General features: G+C 38.6%; 1 protein-coding gene across 3 annotated transcripts in view; it reads right to left on the bottom strand.

The window, feature by feature from the left end:
- The window catches only part of lrp4 (low density lipoprotein receptor-related protein 4), a 417,332-nt gene that overhangs the window by 74,137 nt on the left and 327,709 nt on the right, over positions 1-15,486 (bottom strand). For all 3 annotated transcript variants that reach the window (XM_073049685.1, XM_073049686.1, XM_073049684.1), the window contains exons 14-15: positions 14,745-14,962; positions 6,113-6,289 (exon numbers count right to left, since the gene is read on the bottom strand). In XM_073049685.1, coding sequence (XP_072905786.1) covers positions 6,113-6,289; positions 14,745-14,962 — 395 coding nt within the window. The remainder of the gene's footprint in view (positions 1-6,112; positions 6,290-14,744; positions 14,963-15,486) is intronic.

Here is a 15,486-nt window from a genome sequence, read left to right as displayed (position 1 = left end):
ATTCAAATTCAACTTTCCATGGTGTAACGTTAGTTTTCCGGCCTCACGGTCCAGATGGAATGGTAACGAGAGGTTCATGTATACCATGCACATACACAAAGTTTGGCCCTCAAACTGACACTGATGTGCTTAGTACAATCCAACCTGATTTGTTACTGTACGTGGCCATAAAACCATCTTTATATGCTTGCATGACTGATGCTCTCACAACGCGCCTACTGACAACTAATGAATCATTTCCAACGCTTTCCCATTCCCAGCCAGGACCTAGCAAAAGATCCGCAAAGCACCAGAAGCTCAAGCAATGACATTGCATTGTTCTGAGCAATAAATTAACACCCATAAAACATCAGTCAGTTTCAGCAACTGTACATTTGTCAGTCCTTTAAGAATCTGATGTAATTTGCTTCACAGAATTTAATGTACAGCAAAACTGTTGCATCTGGCTTTTCCTTTAAAAATAGATTTTAATGAATCTTAAACCTCATAGGAAACATTGATTCACAAAATGAAACAATGAAATGCAGCACAAATGAGCCTCTCCATACTGATTCTTATGTTCTTCCTAACTACAGAATCTAAGTATATGAGAGGATAAGGTATTCTGAGAGTCAGCATGGACTTAATGGGCTGAATAGCCTGCTTCTATGTTGTGTGAAAAATATAGTACAAAATAAGTAAAGCAGCTTAATAAAATTTTCAAGGCTTTTTTTGAAGGAATTAAATGACAACCACGTATCCAGCTTCTAAATTGAAAATTCTCCTTGCTCTTCTTCGTTCCAACAGTTCAGCTACAATATCTATTGGTATGTAAGCTTCTTAGTAGGTGTAGCCAGTCTTTTTGATAATGGGCCACACATCACTGATAGTAGAGTGAAAGAAAAATGTGCGAGAGGCCTGAAGCCCTGATCTTAAGGTTGCAAGAATGAAGGAGGTGACATTGGTAAGGAAGGGGAACAGCCTATTTGAACATGAGAATACTTTTAACTTAGAGTTTAAAACGGCAAAACATTTTCCATTAGACGATTCACACTTAAGGGTATAGTGCGTTCCAAGGCCATTCAAAACTGTTGCATTGTATCTACAGAATTGACAACGATAGTTTTTTACAATTTCTTTTTTAGATCATTAAGAAAATGCCACAAAATAACACTCTTTCAGGTTAAGCCAATTTTCAATTGCAAAGAAATACTTAGTTTGCAGTTGGGCAAAGGAATCCTGAGGTCGGTCTTTTTCAGTCCACTACATGATGGTAACCTTCAGATTAAATGTTCCAGTCAGTGATAATATTGTGGGGGAAGCTGTAATACGGTAAAGAGGAACTATCTGGTTGCAAAGATCCTGTCTTATAACTAATCAGATAAGAATCATGCATCTCATCAACAAGAGAAAATCTGCAGATTTTGGAAATACAAGCAACACACACAAACTGCTGGAGGAACAAGTAGTGTTCATGGGATCATTGGTGTGGTGTGTGGCGAAGTGGTTAAGGCGTTGGACTAGCAATCTGAAGGTCGTGAGTTCAAGCCTCAGCTGAGGCAGCGTGTTGTGTCCTTGAGCAAGGTAATTAACCAAACATTGCTCCAGTCCACCCAGCTGAAAATGTGTACCTGCAAAATGCTGGGGGTTAACCTTGCGATAGACTGGTGTCCTATCTGGGCGGGGCGGGGGCGTGGGGGGGTGGAGTCCCGTACTCTCAGTCGCTTCACACCACGGAAACCGGCCTAAGCACGGGCCTGATGAGCCTATAAGGCTCAGGATAGACTTTAACTTTAACTATGGGATCACTGACCATTCAGAAACTTGATGGTAGAGCGGAAGAAGCTCCCCTCTATACTTCTACACGACTACCCCATCATTATTTTCCAGTGGTCCAATGAACACTTTTGCCTCTCTTTATGTCATCAGGTAGCCTGTCTTCATATTTCATCTCTTCTACCCTTATTACAGCTTTGTTATCTTTTACTGCTGATTAAATCTTTCCCAATCCTCTAGCTTCCTGCTAAGTTTGCAATTTTGTACACACTTTGTTTCTTTTTGTTGTCTTTGCCAATTTTCCCTCATCCTTCCTTTAAAATGTTTCTTCTTTGGGATGAAATTACCCTGTATTTTCTGAATTATTCCCAGAATCCCCCCTCAATGTCGCTCCACCATCACCCCTGTGAGGGTCCCCCCACAATCACCTTCAACCAGCGCTCCTCTCGTGCCTCTTTAGTTACTGTTACTCAACCGTAATGCCGATACGTCTGGTTTTAAGATTCTCCCTCATAGACTGCAGGGTGAGTTTTTTCACATTATGATTACTACCTAATTGTTCTTTTACCTTAAGCTCCCCAATAAGATCTGGTTGACAGCACAACACCAAATCCAGAATTACCCTTTTCCTGGTGAGCTGAATCATAAGCTGCTCTAAAAAGCCATCTTGCAGGGATTCTGCAATTTTTTTTCTTTTTCTGGTTGAGTGCGAAAATAAATCAGCCATGGCAGAGAGTCTCAATGGCCAAAAAGTCCCAATTCCCCCCTTTTTGATGACTTTCTCTCGGGATTTAATGCCAACCTGATTTTCCCAGATGACCTGCATATTGAAGTTCCCCATGACAGCCATAATACGCCTTTTTACATGCCTTTTCTATCTCCTCTTGTAATCTGTACCCCACATCCTGGCTACTACTCAGAGACCTGTACATAACTCCCATTTTACCCCTGCAGTTGCTTACCTCTACCCACAAAGATGCTACATCTTCTGATCCTATGTCACTTCTTTCTAAGGATTTGATTACATTTTTTACCATTAGGGCTATCCCAACCCCACAGCGAACCTACCTGTCTTTTTCTACAGGATGTGTATCCTTTCAGGCATGAATACACACCCCTCTGTTGATAGTCCTCTCCATGTTACCCAAAGTTAAATGTTTAATCCCTTTCTAAATTTTGTCTTATTTTTCAGTCTGAAGACTTTTGTAAGTACTCCTGTGCTCTCCTTCCCTTTTAGTTTCTCCATACTTATCCAAACCACTGACTAAACCCATTCTCTTAGTATTTAGTTTAAAGCCCTATTCACAGCCCTAGTTTTGCAGTTCGCCAGGACTCTGGTCCCAGCATGGTTCAGTTGGAGCCAATCCCATCAGAACACCTCCCTACTTCCCCAGTACTGGTGGGGAATGCCCCACAAATTTAAACCTACTTCTCCCACACCAGTTTTTGAAGCATGAATTTGCTTTGGCTTTATTTAACATCACAGCCTTAGAGTACACTAAAACATTTCTGACCTTAATATAAAACTTAGAAAATAAGATTGTCCCCTAAAGACGTCTTAGCTATAAGATTATAAATGAATCTTCTGCCCTTGTACAAAAAAAGATTGAAAATAGCCTGCTCTATTGTTGGTTCCTTAACACACTAATCTGAAAATCCATCTCACATATACTTGACAAATCCATTCACTTTGTAATTATTGATTGTTATTCCCAGTCTATGAAGCTTAAAGACGCCCATGAGTACCACAATTATATTACTCTTGTTACACATGCCTCTAACTTCCTGATTTATACTGTCTGCAGCTTCACCACCGTTGCTTGGAAGCCAATCACTTCTGCCCTTGCTGTTACTGATTCTATTTCCTGGTTTTCTGAGCTGAGACCTTTTCTCTTGTCCATCTTTATCCCATTCATTCACAACTCTTATTTTTTTTCCATGTTAATTGTCTCTCTTTTAAGATTACAATGGTATAGTTAATCCCAACCATCATGGCTTAGTGGTAATAACCATTTTCATTGATTTGAGGAGTTTGCCACATTCTCCCCATGTAGATTTCTTCCGGGTGCATTGGCTTCCTCCTACAATCCAAAGATATATAGCAGGCTAGTTGCTGATTTGGCCACTGTGAATCATCACTCATCTGTACGCAAGTGATCGAATCTGGGTGAAATTGAACAGAATTTGAGGACATCAGTTACCATCAAATCAAGGAGCTGAATTAGGCCATTCAGCCCTTCCAGTTTGTTCCAGCATTCCATCATGGCAGATTTGAGATTTTCCCTCTCAACCACATTCTCCTGCCTTCTTGCCATAACTTTTGACACTCTGACTGATCAAGAATCTATCAACCTCTGCCTTAAATGCACCCTATGGCCTGGTCTCCATGATGTCTATGGCCAAGAATTCCACAGGTTCACAACCCTCTGGCTATAGAAATTCCTCATCCAAATGGATGACCCTCTATTCTGAGGCTGTGCCCTCTGGTCCTAGACTCCTCCATTATAGGAAACATCCTCTCCTCATTCACTCTATGTAGGCCTTTCAATATTTAATAAGTTTCAATGAGATTCCCCCCCCACCGCCCATTCTTCTAAACTCCAGTGAGTACATGCCCTGAACCATCAAACGGGCCTCATAAGTTAACCCTTTCATTCACAGAATCATTCTCGTAAACTACTTCTGGACCCTCTCCAATATCAGTTACAGGGAAATAAGTGGTAGAATGGGATTGCAGTGTGAGAGTCAGTGGGCACAGTCCTCCCTCCCTGTGTTGTGAAGAAGTATGGAAGTAAGGAATCTGAGGGCCGATTTCTGGTACACTCCACAGAACTAAGGCCGAACCAGTCATTGCACTTGCCATCTTTTTGACACCTTAGAGGTCCACACTGGTTATCCCAAGACTGGTCTCCTCTGCATCCTTTCTGAAAGTGTTTATAGCAAAAGAACAGATGACTAGAAATCATGGCAGCTGACTTACAACATTAGGTGGGAATGGGTATCGTTAAGGGAGGCCTGGAGAGGGGAAGTTGGAATAGAAATAAGGCAGTCTATATTTGTCAGAACTAGCATTTTCAGTTTAATGTCCAGTATTTATGTTACTGAACCACAAGATTGTTAAAAGATCTTATTAAACAATCTTCATAGTACTTATGAGAGATTTAACTGAAATAAAGCATTAATTCTGCATTGCATGAGCTTTAATGCAGTTAGTTCAAATGATAGAGAATAATTGCTTTCCATGCTGACCTCAATTATCATGGCCACAGAGCTAAAGCACCCTTCCCAGTGGGCTTCTTTTTTTTAATCTTCTGCATGCATCAATAGTTCAAAGGAACATCTGGTTCAAACCATTGAAAGTTCCGTAATGAGACAGGGCCAAGCACCATGGCTGGAGATCTGTCAGTCAACTTTGCCAATGTTCTTTCCAGGATTTGACCTAAACCCAAAGATTGCGCAGTTTAATTGAGCGCAAGATGTTGAGAAAAATAAATTCAGCCAATGCCTGCCTTCATTGAATGATACCCCTCTTGCCTAGGAATCACAGGATTCTAGGACACATCTCCATTCCAGAATGTCGACACAAAATCCAAGCCGAGACTAATTCAGTACAATACTGATGGAGTATAACATCTCGTAATGATGTTGTTAAATAGTGGAGCAAACTCAGATGGAATAACAAAGAACTTTTTTCTCCCAGTACCCTATCCAATACTTATCTCCTAGCAACATTACTAAAAAATGCTTTCTAGGTTGTCAGAATCTTCCTGTCTGCACAGTAACTGGCATGGCTCTTCACACTAGATTATTGAAGCACTTCAAGGTGGATGTAGATACAAATTCAGTCTTCCTTTAGTAATAAGCTGTCAATAAGTCCAACTGATTTAATACATGGGCATGTTGAATAACAGTGTGCATGTTTCATTTATAGATACAGAATGAAGCTCTGTAATTTTTTAAAAAAGTAACAATTTCTTAAACAACAAATATGCAGATGCTGGAATCTAGAGTAACACACACAAAATTCTGGAGGAACTCAGCAACATATCTATGGAAAGGAATAAAGAGTTGATGTTTTGAGTCCTGATTAAGGGTCTTGGCCCAAAATATTGTCCCTATATTTCTTTCATAGATGCTGCCTGACTTGTTGAGTTCCTTCAGCATTCTGTAACAAGTTCTTAAACAGATCAATACAAGTCTTTTGTAAAATCAAATAAATGATAAACTTCATTAATGTTTTTAAGGGAAAAACATTGTTGGAGTTTATTCTTCAATTCACAACAAGTAGAATCTACACTTCCACTTGTTTTGAATGGAATTTTCTTAGATTTTCAAAGTTCCTCCCTTGTGTTCTTACCTGCTGGCTGTCGCTGCGGGTGAAGTGTATGAATATCCATTGGAAAGTGAAGTTTATTGCGGATAATCTCTTGATTTTTCCCAGTAAATTTGTTGGCACTATTTATGCTTTTGGTGTGCCAATCTGTCCAGTACAGACTGTCTTCAAACACAGTGATAGCAAAAGGATGAGGGAGGCCTGATAAAAGTCAAAGACTTCATGTTAGACTTCATGTTAAACACAAGAAATTCTGCAGATGCTATAAATCTTGAGCAACTCACACACAAAGTGCAGGACAAATAAGCAGGCCAAACAGAAATTACAGAAGGGAATAAACAGTCAACTTTCCAAGCCGATACCCTTCGTCAAGACTCAATGTTAAATAAGTGTTAATACAGTTCAGCAGATCCTTAAAATTTTTCTTCAGAGCAATCATTTAGATAATGCCTAATGTTTCTTATCTAGCAATTATGGAAACCAAGGCAGAAGCCAGATTTTGAAAAGCAAAAATAAAAGCACGTTGTCATTAGTCAACTAGTTTCAAAAGTCATATGAACCAAAACTCTAATTTACTCCAAAGTCACAATGATAAAGTTATAAAATCTGTGCTGGATTTAATTTTGAATCAAGATTTTTGATATACTGTACTATCTTTATGTGTCTAAGATTTACATCATTGAAGCATTAAACAATAAATGCAGGGACAGATCAGGCAGCAAAGTGGAAAAAAGACCATAGTTCACAGCTTAGGTTAAAGATCACCAGACTTTTCAAGTGCTTCCGGCATTTTCTATCTCAAAATTTTGCTTTTGTACCCACTTTGTTCCACAGTTTTGTACCAAGCCTCAAAACCAGGTCCTGAAATTAAACCTCAAACAAACAACAGTAGAAATTTGAATTCAACTGTGTACATTAAAGGTGCAAAGTAAAATGAAGTCCAGTTTTGGTGGTAAGTTCCCCCATTAAGCATATGCATCTACAACATGGTTTCTCAAACAAGCATCTTTATACCAACCTTGTGTTTTATTAAAAAACACATATCAATAGTTCTGTTGCTAAATTGTAATTTTTGTTTCTCAGCTCTGTTATAATTACCGTAGATTCCGGACTACAGAGCGCACCTGATTAAAAGCCGCTGGCTCTAATTTTAGAAATAAAATCAATTTTTTAATTGTAAAGGCCGCACCGGATTTTAGGCCGCACCGGATTTTCGGCCGCAGGTGTCCCACGTTGTAATATGAGATATTTACACAGAAAGATATTACACGTGAGGATTTTTTAACTTTTAATTAAATCCATATGGTAACAAAAACAAATACATATTGCAAATGCTTTTTTTCGAACCGTGCCCGTAACGCGGCTACTTTTAAATATACGTTGCGTATACTTCTTTACTGAACAACATTCCAATATCTCCTAACGACTGGTAAAAAATATATATACTGCAGCCTACCAGGAAAAGTTATTGATCGCCTTTAACTTAAAAGCAGCGTTTTCGCTCCGCCGTCCCGTTTATTGCAAACGGCATTTTTCCCACAAGACACCGCGAAACCGGGTGTGACGTCATAGCATCCCGCGATGTAGTACAGAAAACAAATATAGTTAAAACTCTTCTAACTTTAACTAGAAAATGAATTACTAAGCGAAAATATTATAAACTAAATAACTGCCATAAGGCAGCACAATGCTTCGAGTGTTTTCCATGTTGATGAGGGTGAGTACAAATGACTGATTTACAATAATTTAATTGTGAAAGTGCGCTTGATTTATCGTACAATTTCATTGGACCTCTGTGAACTACTCATCAATTTTATTGGTCTACTGTTATGAGGCAAAATGTTTACGAGGCGGCATGAAAAAAATCATGTATTAGCCGCTCCGTATTAAAGGCCGCAAAGTTCAAAGCTGTTCAAAATGTGGGAAAAAAGTAGCGGCTTAAAATCCGGAATCTACGGTAGACCAAATGCCACAATGGTTGACCATATGAAACAGGCATTAGTTGTTCTGTTGTATCGGAAGTGGAAGTTATTATTTCAACCTACTGATTCCACATTTAATTTATCTTCTCCATCTCCTTATTAGTTTGTGCAGCTTCCCACCATGTGCTGTGTCCTAGTCCCTGTCTGGTATCTAATATCTAGTAACAGGAGAAAAAAAAACATTTCATTATGAAGGGAAAGCCTTTCTGAAAACATACCACAGGACCTCACAATGGACTTTGCTTTATTGGCAGTAAACAATAGCAGCAGTGAATAACAGCACATGGGTTATGTCAAGCTGACAAATTGCAGCACCTTACCTATCCCCAATAACCACTATGCAACATCACTACTCTTGCTAAGTAGCAAATGAGATACTTGGGAAAAAGGAAAATTTAAACTAACAAATGCTGTGTCAATTGCCACTGTTAAATCTGAGATCGATAGATTGTTGATAACCAAGGGTATTTATGGGAGGAATGCGGGCATATGAAGTTAACTCTCAGATCAACGGCTTCCCAAGGAATTATGAACCAACTGGAGAGTTAAATGAGCTCGTTTAGTATGTTTAGATATTTGAAATTACTTTTAAGATAGTTCTTTAGAATGGCTCCAAACAACATTTTTCACCTTAAGGATATAAAACAGTACAACACAGTACAAGCCCTAAGGCCTACGATGTTGTGCTGACAGTTTAACCTACTCCAACATCAACCTAACTTTTCCTTCCTACATAACCCTCCATTTTACTTTCATCCATGTGATGATCCAAGAGTCTCAAAAATCCCTAATGCCTGTGTTTACCACCACACCTGGCAGTGTGTTACATTCACCAACCTCTGTGCAAAAAGCCTATCTCTGACATTGCCCCTATACTTCCCTCCCATTACCTGAAAATTATGTCCCTTCATATTAGCCACTTTTGCCCCAGTAAAAGGCACTTGCTCTGCACTGCACTCCGTTGGTATGTCTCATCATCTTGTACACCCTTAGCGACATTAAAATATCAAGCTGGTAAATGCCAACAAGTCTGTCATATACAAGGAAGGGAGCAGACAATAGCAGAGTGAAAAGGCTTTAGACTAGTCAGATCAGGAATGCAACAAAGCACAACTGCATGATTAAACAGCACAGAAATAAAGATTTCAAAGCAGGTACTGCACTTTAAAAGTAGATCTACACTATGAATAGAGAAACAAGTCTACAGTGTAAAACAACTTATTCCTCAATGTCTGCAAATGCTTTCTGCACCAGCTAGTACAATGATAAGAGTGCTCCCAGTTGACCTGGTATCTTTTCTGCCTTTTCAACAGACAAAAACTCATCATATGGGAAAATCACATATCTGAGCCCTATCTCTTGTAACTTCATTATGCGACATCTTTGTACATCTGTATATCTAATCCATATGCTAATATATTTGTACTTTGAAAAGGATTTACAGGCAAAACATATGTCTGTGCACATAACTGAAACGGCAGCCCTCATACAACTAATATTACACACATTAGCACAAACGTCAACTAGAACAGCAGTGAAACACTAGCTACAAATTCAGAGTAAATCATAGCTTTTGCCCAAGTAATCCATCTTACTTCTGCCTACTTCACAGCTTACTTGACAGTATGTTGGTTTGAATGAAAACTCTGCTTTCATAAGGATGCAATGAGAAAACATAGCTGCCACTATTTATTGTAAAAATATATTCTTTGATAGGAAGTTGTCTTTAGATGGCTATTGTCCCCAGTTTTCCATGCTGGTTCTGAACCCAGGCATTCATTACATTTCTTTTAACACAGATAACAACTGGTGCAGGTGTGTATATTCTCAAACAAAGGAAAAGAAGATAAATGAGCAGTCATGGCCCTTTGCTTCATTGAAGATTTTGCATGTTTCCACATCAAACACACTCTGGAATACATCCAAGTCAGCATTACAAAGAGTAGCACACAAACACAGCAAAGTACTGTTAACCCATTAACACAAAGACCATCAGAAGCTACATCAATTTTAAGAATGAAATATTGTAAACTGATACTCATGTCTGCAGTTAAATTACTGGTAATGAATGGGATCAATTTCAATTATATTCCATTTTGACATTCCTCACATATTAGGAACAGGCTCAAATTAAGAGAAACAGATTTTGGGTGTCTGGATCAATACGGTTGTTATTCTTTCAGTCAAACTTCAAGATGAATTTTTAGACTGCACAGATTTCAGATTCAAGTTTCAATTACATGAAATTCCAGCCCATTTCCTCCTGATGGGCTTCTTTCATGGCCTGCTAGGAGTAATCTAGATATGTATCATTTACTTAATAAATTGCCATCCACAAAAGAAAACTGTGAAAAACATTTTTCATGACAACTGGACTGCACTTGAACTGAAATAGTTTAGAAACAATACAAGCATTTCAGGAACAATTCTGTTTAAAAATATCACCGGCCTGTGAAACAAATGCACAGACATTTGCTCTGAAGACTACCTTCCAAAAGAACCCACACAGAATGCAGGAGGAACTCAGTAGGCCAGGCAGCATCTATGGAAAAGAGTCCAGTCGACGTTTTGGGCTGAGACCCTTCTTCCGGATTGAGAAGGAAGGGGGAAGATGCTGGAATAAAAAGGTGGGGGGAGGGGAAGGAGGCTAGCTGGAAGATGCATGGTGAAGCCAAGTGGGTGGGGAAAGTCAAGAGTTGGAGAAGAAAGAATCTGATAGGAGAGGAGAGGAGAAAGGGGAGGAGGAGGGTTCCCAGGGGAAAGTAATAGGCAGGTGAAAAGAAGTGACAGTCTGACATTTCTAATCCATATTCATAGAACACAAAATTCTAATCTGAAATGAGCAAACCATGTATGCTTTAGATTGAAAATGGCCTCAGTTCTGGGCTCCTTCACTTTGGCCATTATGGTGATTGTTCATTAAATGAAATTTATCATATAAAGCCTGGATAGAGTGGACATGGAGAGGATATTTCCTACAGTGGGGGAGTCTAGGACCAGAGGGCACAGCCTCAGAATTTAAAACAGTAATGAGGAGCAATTTTTTAGCCAGAGACTGGTAAATCTGTGGAATTCATTGCCGTAGATGGCTTTGGAGGCCAAGTCATTGGGTATATTTAAAGCTAAGGTTGATTAGTGAGGGTGTCAAAGGTTATGGAGAGAAGGGAAGAGAATAGGGCAGAGAAGGATAATAAACCAGCCATCATGAAATGGCAGAGCAGAGTCAATGGGCCAAATGGGTTAATTCTCCTCCTAATCTTATGATCTTAAATGTTGGACTTGCAAAAAAAAAACTGACTTTTGAGTCAATGAATCAAGTCTCTTCAAAACTACTAAATGCAATACAATAGACTATTTAAAGTAGCAAAAAAAAATTAAAAATGGATCAATAGATTTTATAATCAGCTTGCTGTAGCATTTTATTATTGGACCTTCTCCTGTTTATTAAAATAACCTACAGATACTGGTCAATTGTTAATGACTAAGTGGTATGTGTGCTAATATAGAAGGGGCAGGAGATGCGTATCAGAGGCACTCAACAGAGCATCATTAAGCTGCATTGTGAATTGACAGTTAATGTAAAGTCATTTATAATCAGTAAATTTTTAAAATTATTTAATTAAGTGTCATCACTTGTAGCTACACTGCACATTAAGAGCCTGGAGATGCAACAGGACTGGAAAGCAACAGAATATGGGAACATTTTAAAATCTGGAGATTTCAACTCATCAAAAATATAGTTGCACACAGTACAGTGAAGGCCGGATTACACAGAAACTTTAAGGTATGTACGTAAATCGGCATTTGTGCCAATAGATCTCCACCAGTTTTTATATGACGTGAGCCTCCATCATCCTTGGAGCATCTTGTCCACCAAAATATCTTCCTTTCCATCTTCCTAGAATATGTCACTCACCTCAAGCATTCCCCGTTGTAAGAAGTGCTGCATTCTCAGAAGCTTTTGAGATCGGAACATTGCATTTCACTCTGATTGTTGAGGGACTGCCTTGCATCATAAACATCACAGATACTGACTGAGTAATCATGATGATCACTACAGCCCAGATATTCAGATATGCGCCTTTTTTTTTTAAAAGAGCATCACATCTGAAAATCAATATTATTCCTGGATGCAATGGGATTGAAAGCAATTCTAATATAACGTCTGTGGAAACCAGACCTGCCTGAAATGCCGACCGTACTCTTTTCCATAGATGCTGCCCGGCCTGCTGAATTCCTCCAGCATTTTGTGCATGTTGCTTGGATTTCCAGCATCTGCAGATTTTCTCCTGCCTGGCATAAATCATGTCACCCCAGATATTATTCTAGGCACATCTGGCCACAAATCGCCACACCTGATGCAATTCCTGCACATTTAAGACACTAATAGATGTCATTCCTCATACAACTTCCTTTTCAGCGCAACCAGTGATAAATTAGTGCAAGTTATTCTAAAGAATAGCCAGTGCTGGGCAATCCAATAACAACTAGACTTTAAAAATACTGTTCTGCCTTATGACCACACTTGGTGAAGTCTCACTACTTATTAAAACTTTTGATTATTAGTGTTCTAAATAGTGGTTGGGTCAGGCATGACAGCAGCATGAATGAGGACATGGATAGGAGTGGTTTAGAGAACTGTGGGCCAAATGCGGGCAGATGGGACTAGCTCATGGGGCGGCACAGTCGATAGGGACAAGTTGGGCTGAGGGGCCTGTGTCCATGCAGTATGACTCTACTAAACTGGCAGTAGGAAGGCTTGGACAAGATTATAATGAGAATGTGAGGGAGCTTAGAAAAAAAACAATTCGAGTTTTTACAATGAACAAGGGTTAACACTGAACTCACTCATAAATAACAGCTGAAATATAGAAGAAAATGAACCCAGCGCAGGAAAATGGGATTGGAGTTGCTAAGTCCAGAAGAAAAGCCAGCAATAATTTAGATACTATTGGTTAACTGAGCTCCTTCTGTCCTATAATATCAATGATTAAACTCAGTAACAAGAGCTGAAGCAAACACCTCAACAGCCAACTGATCCAGCTTGAATTGCTTTGAAGAATTCTCTGCTGAGAACAGAACAATTCTCTTGCATTTATTTCCAATGACGATCCCACTGCAACCACGCAGTAATAAGAATAATTTTCAAACCGACTGCCAAGTCTTCACCAATTAATTTTGTAACTTATTAGACTTCCCGATGTTTTTGGATGCCCAACACTTGTGATTATATTCTGCAGAAACTATACAAAGTCTTAAAAGCGCACATTGTTAAACTGTCACATTGATAATTATATAAGTAACCATACTTCTCTGATGGTTGTGAATGAATAATCCAATAAATATACCTGGCAGAAACAGATGAAATGCAGCTTAATTACAAAACAAATCAAACAAAAATACAAAACTGTGTTTTTTGTGTATGTACAAAGTATACATTACTGTCATATGTGTAGAACAACCTGCCTATTTATCTACGAGAGCAAAAAAAAGCAGGAAAATACATTCAAAATCATTCCTGAGCAAACTAAAATTCACTACCAAGAAACAATCCTTTGAGGGATGGAAAACTGCATAATCGATGACATCAGAACATATTAACTGAAAAATAATAACCTTTTAATAAATCAGAAACACAAAGAAAGAGGATAAAAACAATTACTCAGAAATTCACTGCTGGTTGACAGCACCAAACAGGTTACATATCACACCAACATGTTGTATGCTACTGAGCAAGATAAAGTCTAGGCCAGTGTTGTTATCTAAGAGGCAAGTTAAAATTATAATGTAAAACTAGTGCGAGGAAGGAAACCTTAATGCCTTGGGAAGCTTCGTATACATAGCTACAGAAACACTCAAGCAGGCCATAAATAGCTCCATGCATTAAAAGAAAGTTTCACTCTACTGTTAAACAATTGACTTTAATAAAAATTGTAGGATCAATTGTTATACTTTTTCAAACTACGCAAATGTAAGTGAAAGCTTTTTAGCGGGGATAACCACCTTCAAAGAGATTCCAAAAGCACATTACAAAAAGGATAAATTGAAAAACAAGATTGTTCCAAAATTAATAACAACAGTGGAAACACCACTAAGTAGAGAGGCAGGGCAGTGTGCAGGTGACCGGAGATGATGGGCAATGAACTGATTGCTCGTTCCTCCTGAGAGGTGCTTCTTCCTTTGCTGCTACCTCATGCATGGAATGGAAGTGCCAGTCACAGCATTAATGCTCCTTGCCTAATTTGTTCTATTTCCTTTTTTTCCCTCTTCTAGTGATAAACCTCTTCAAAAAAATTCAAGTCATTGTACCTTTGCAATTTTCAACCAATTTCTTTACCAAACCATTAATAATCTAGGCATTGGAAAACAAACTGACTTTTAAGTCAGCGTGCACTTTCTATTATGTAACGGCCAGTGCCATCTTCTGTATAGTGTGACAACAACAAAACTGTACCAATCTATCTTTATTCTAGCAAAATGCAAATAGATATTTTCTTCTAAGAATAGATTTTTTCCTTATTTATTAGAAATAACTACACTCAGCAAATGAATTTAGTTTTAATTATGTAGAAATGAAAATTGACACAAGACATAAGAATGTAAGTAATGCCACATCATTTGCCTTGATTCTCTATAATAAATCACCGTTCCATTGCAACAGGTAATGTACACACCTTGGCTTATCACTGCTTTCCTGTTCTGACCATCAAGATCTGCACGTTCAATCACATGATGCTTGGCATCTACCCAGTACATTTTTTGACCGGCATAGTCAATGGTGAGTCCATTGGGCCAGAACAGATGGGTGTCTGCAATGATTTTCCGGTTGGATCCATCCATGGCAGCATATTCTATCCGAGGAGTGTTGCCCCAGTCTGTCCAGTAGATGGTTCTGAAAATCGCAAAAGAAGCACCAATGCAACCGAGTGAAGAATAGATCACTTTTGTTTAAAGGAAATTAATTCTTACACAAGATTTTCTAAAAACAGAGAAAAAGAAAATATCAGGATCATTGAAACCTTACACTAAATGATAAGTAATTATGCTGCTATTTAAAGGAAGATGAACATTGTCATCTGGACTACATAATGCTGGCACACCCAGAGACTGGGAGATGATCAGTTTCTGAATTTAAACTGTATTAGATCATACATATTAATACTTTCAATGAAAATACAACCTGAACATGAAATCAGAGTCAGGATATCTAATTCCTCTGCATGAAATATGGGACTATTTTAGCTTAGCACGTTAGGCTTTGTACTGATAAAGATGAGTGGTTATTTTATCATGACATCCTGAAAGGTCTGTTTAATACTGGATTGATAAAATCATCCTTTGTAACAAGTCTGCAAGCTTTGCGCTGATTTCTCCAGCTAGTCCGATGAACTGAGAACAAGGCCTTAGGTCTAATCC

The sequence above is a fragment of the Hemitrygon akajei genome, chromosome 6, assembly GCF_048418815.1.
Source record: "Hemitrygon akajei chromosome 6, sHemAka1.3, whole genome shotgun sequence".
Classification (NCBI taxonomy): Eukaryota; Metazoa; Chordata; class Chondrichthyes; order Myliobatiformes; family Dasyatidae; genus Hemitrygon; species Hemitrygon akajei.
The sequence above is the reverse complement of the archived record's forward strand: the minus strand, read 5'-3'. Positions and strand labels throughout refer to the sequence as shown.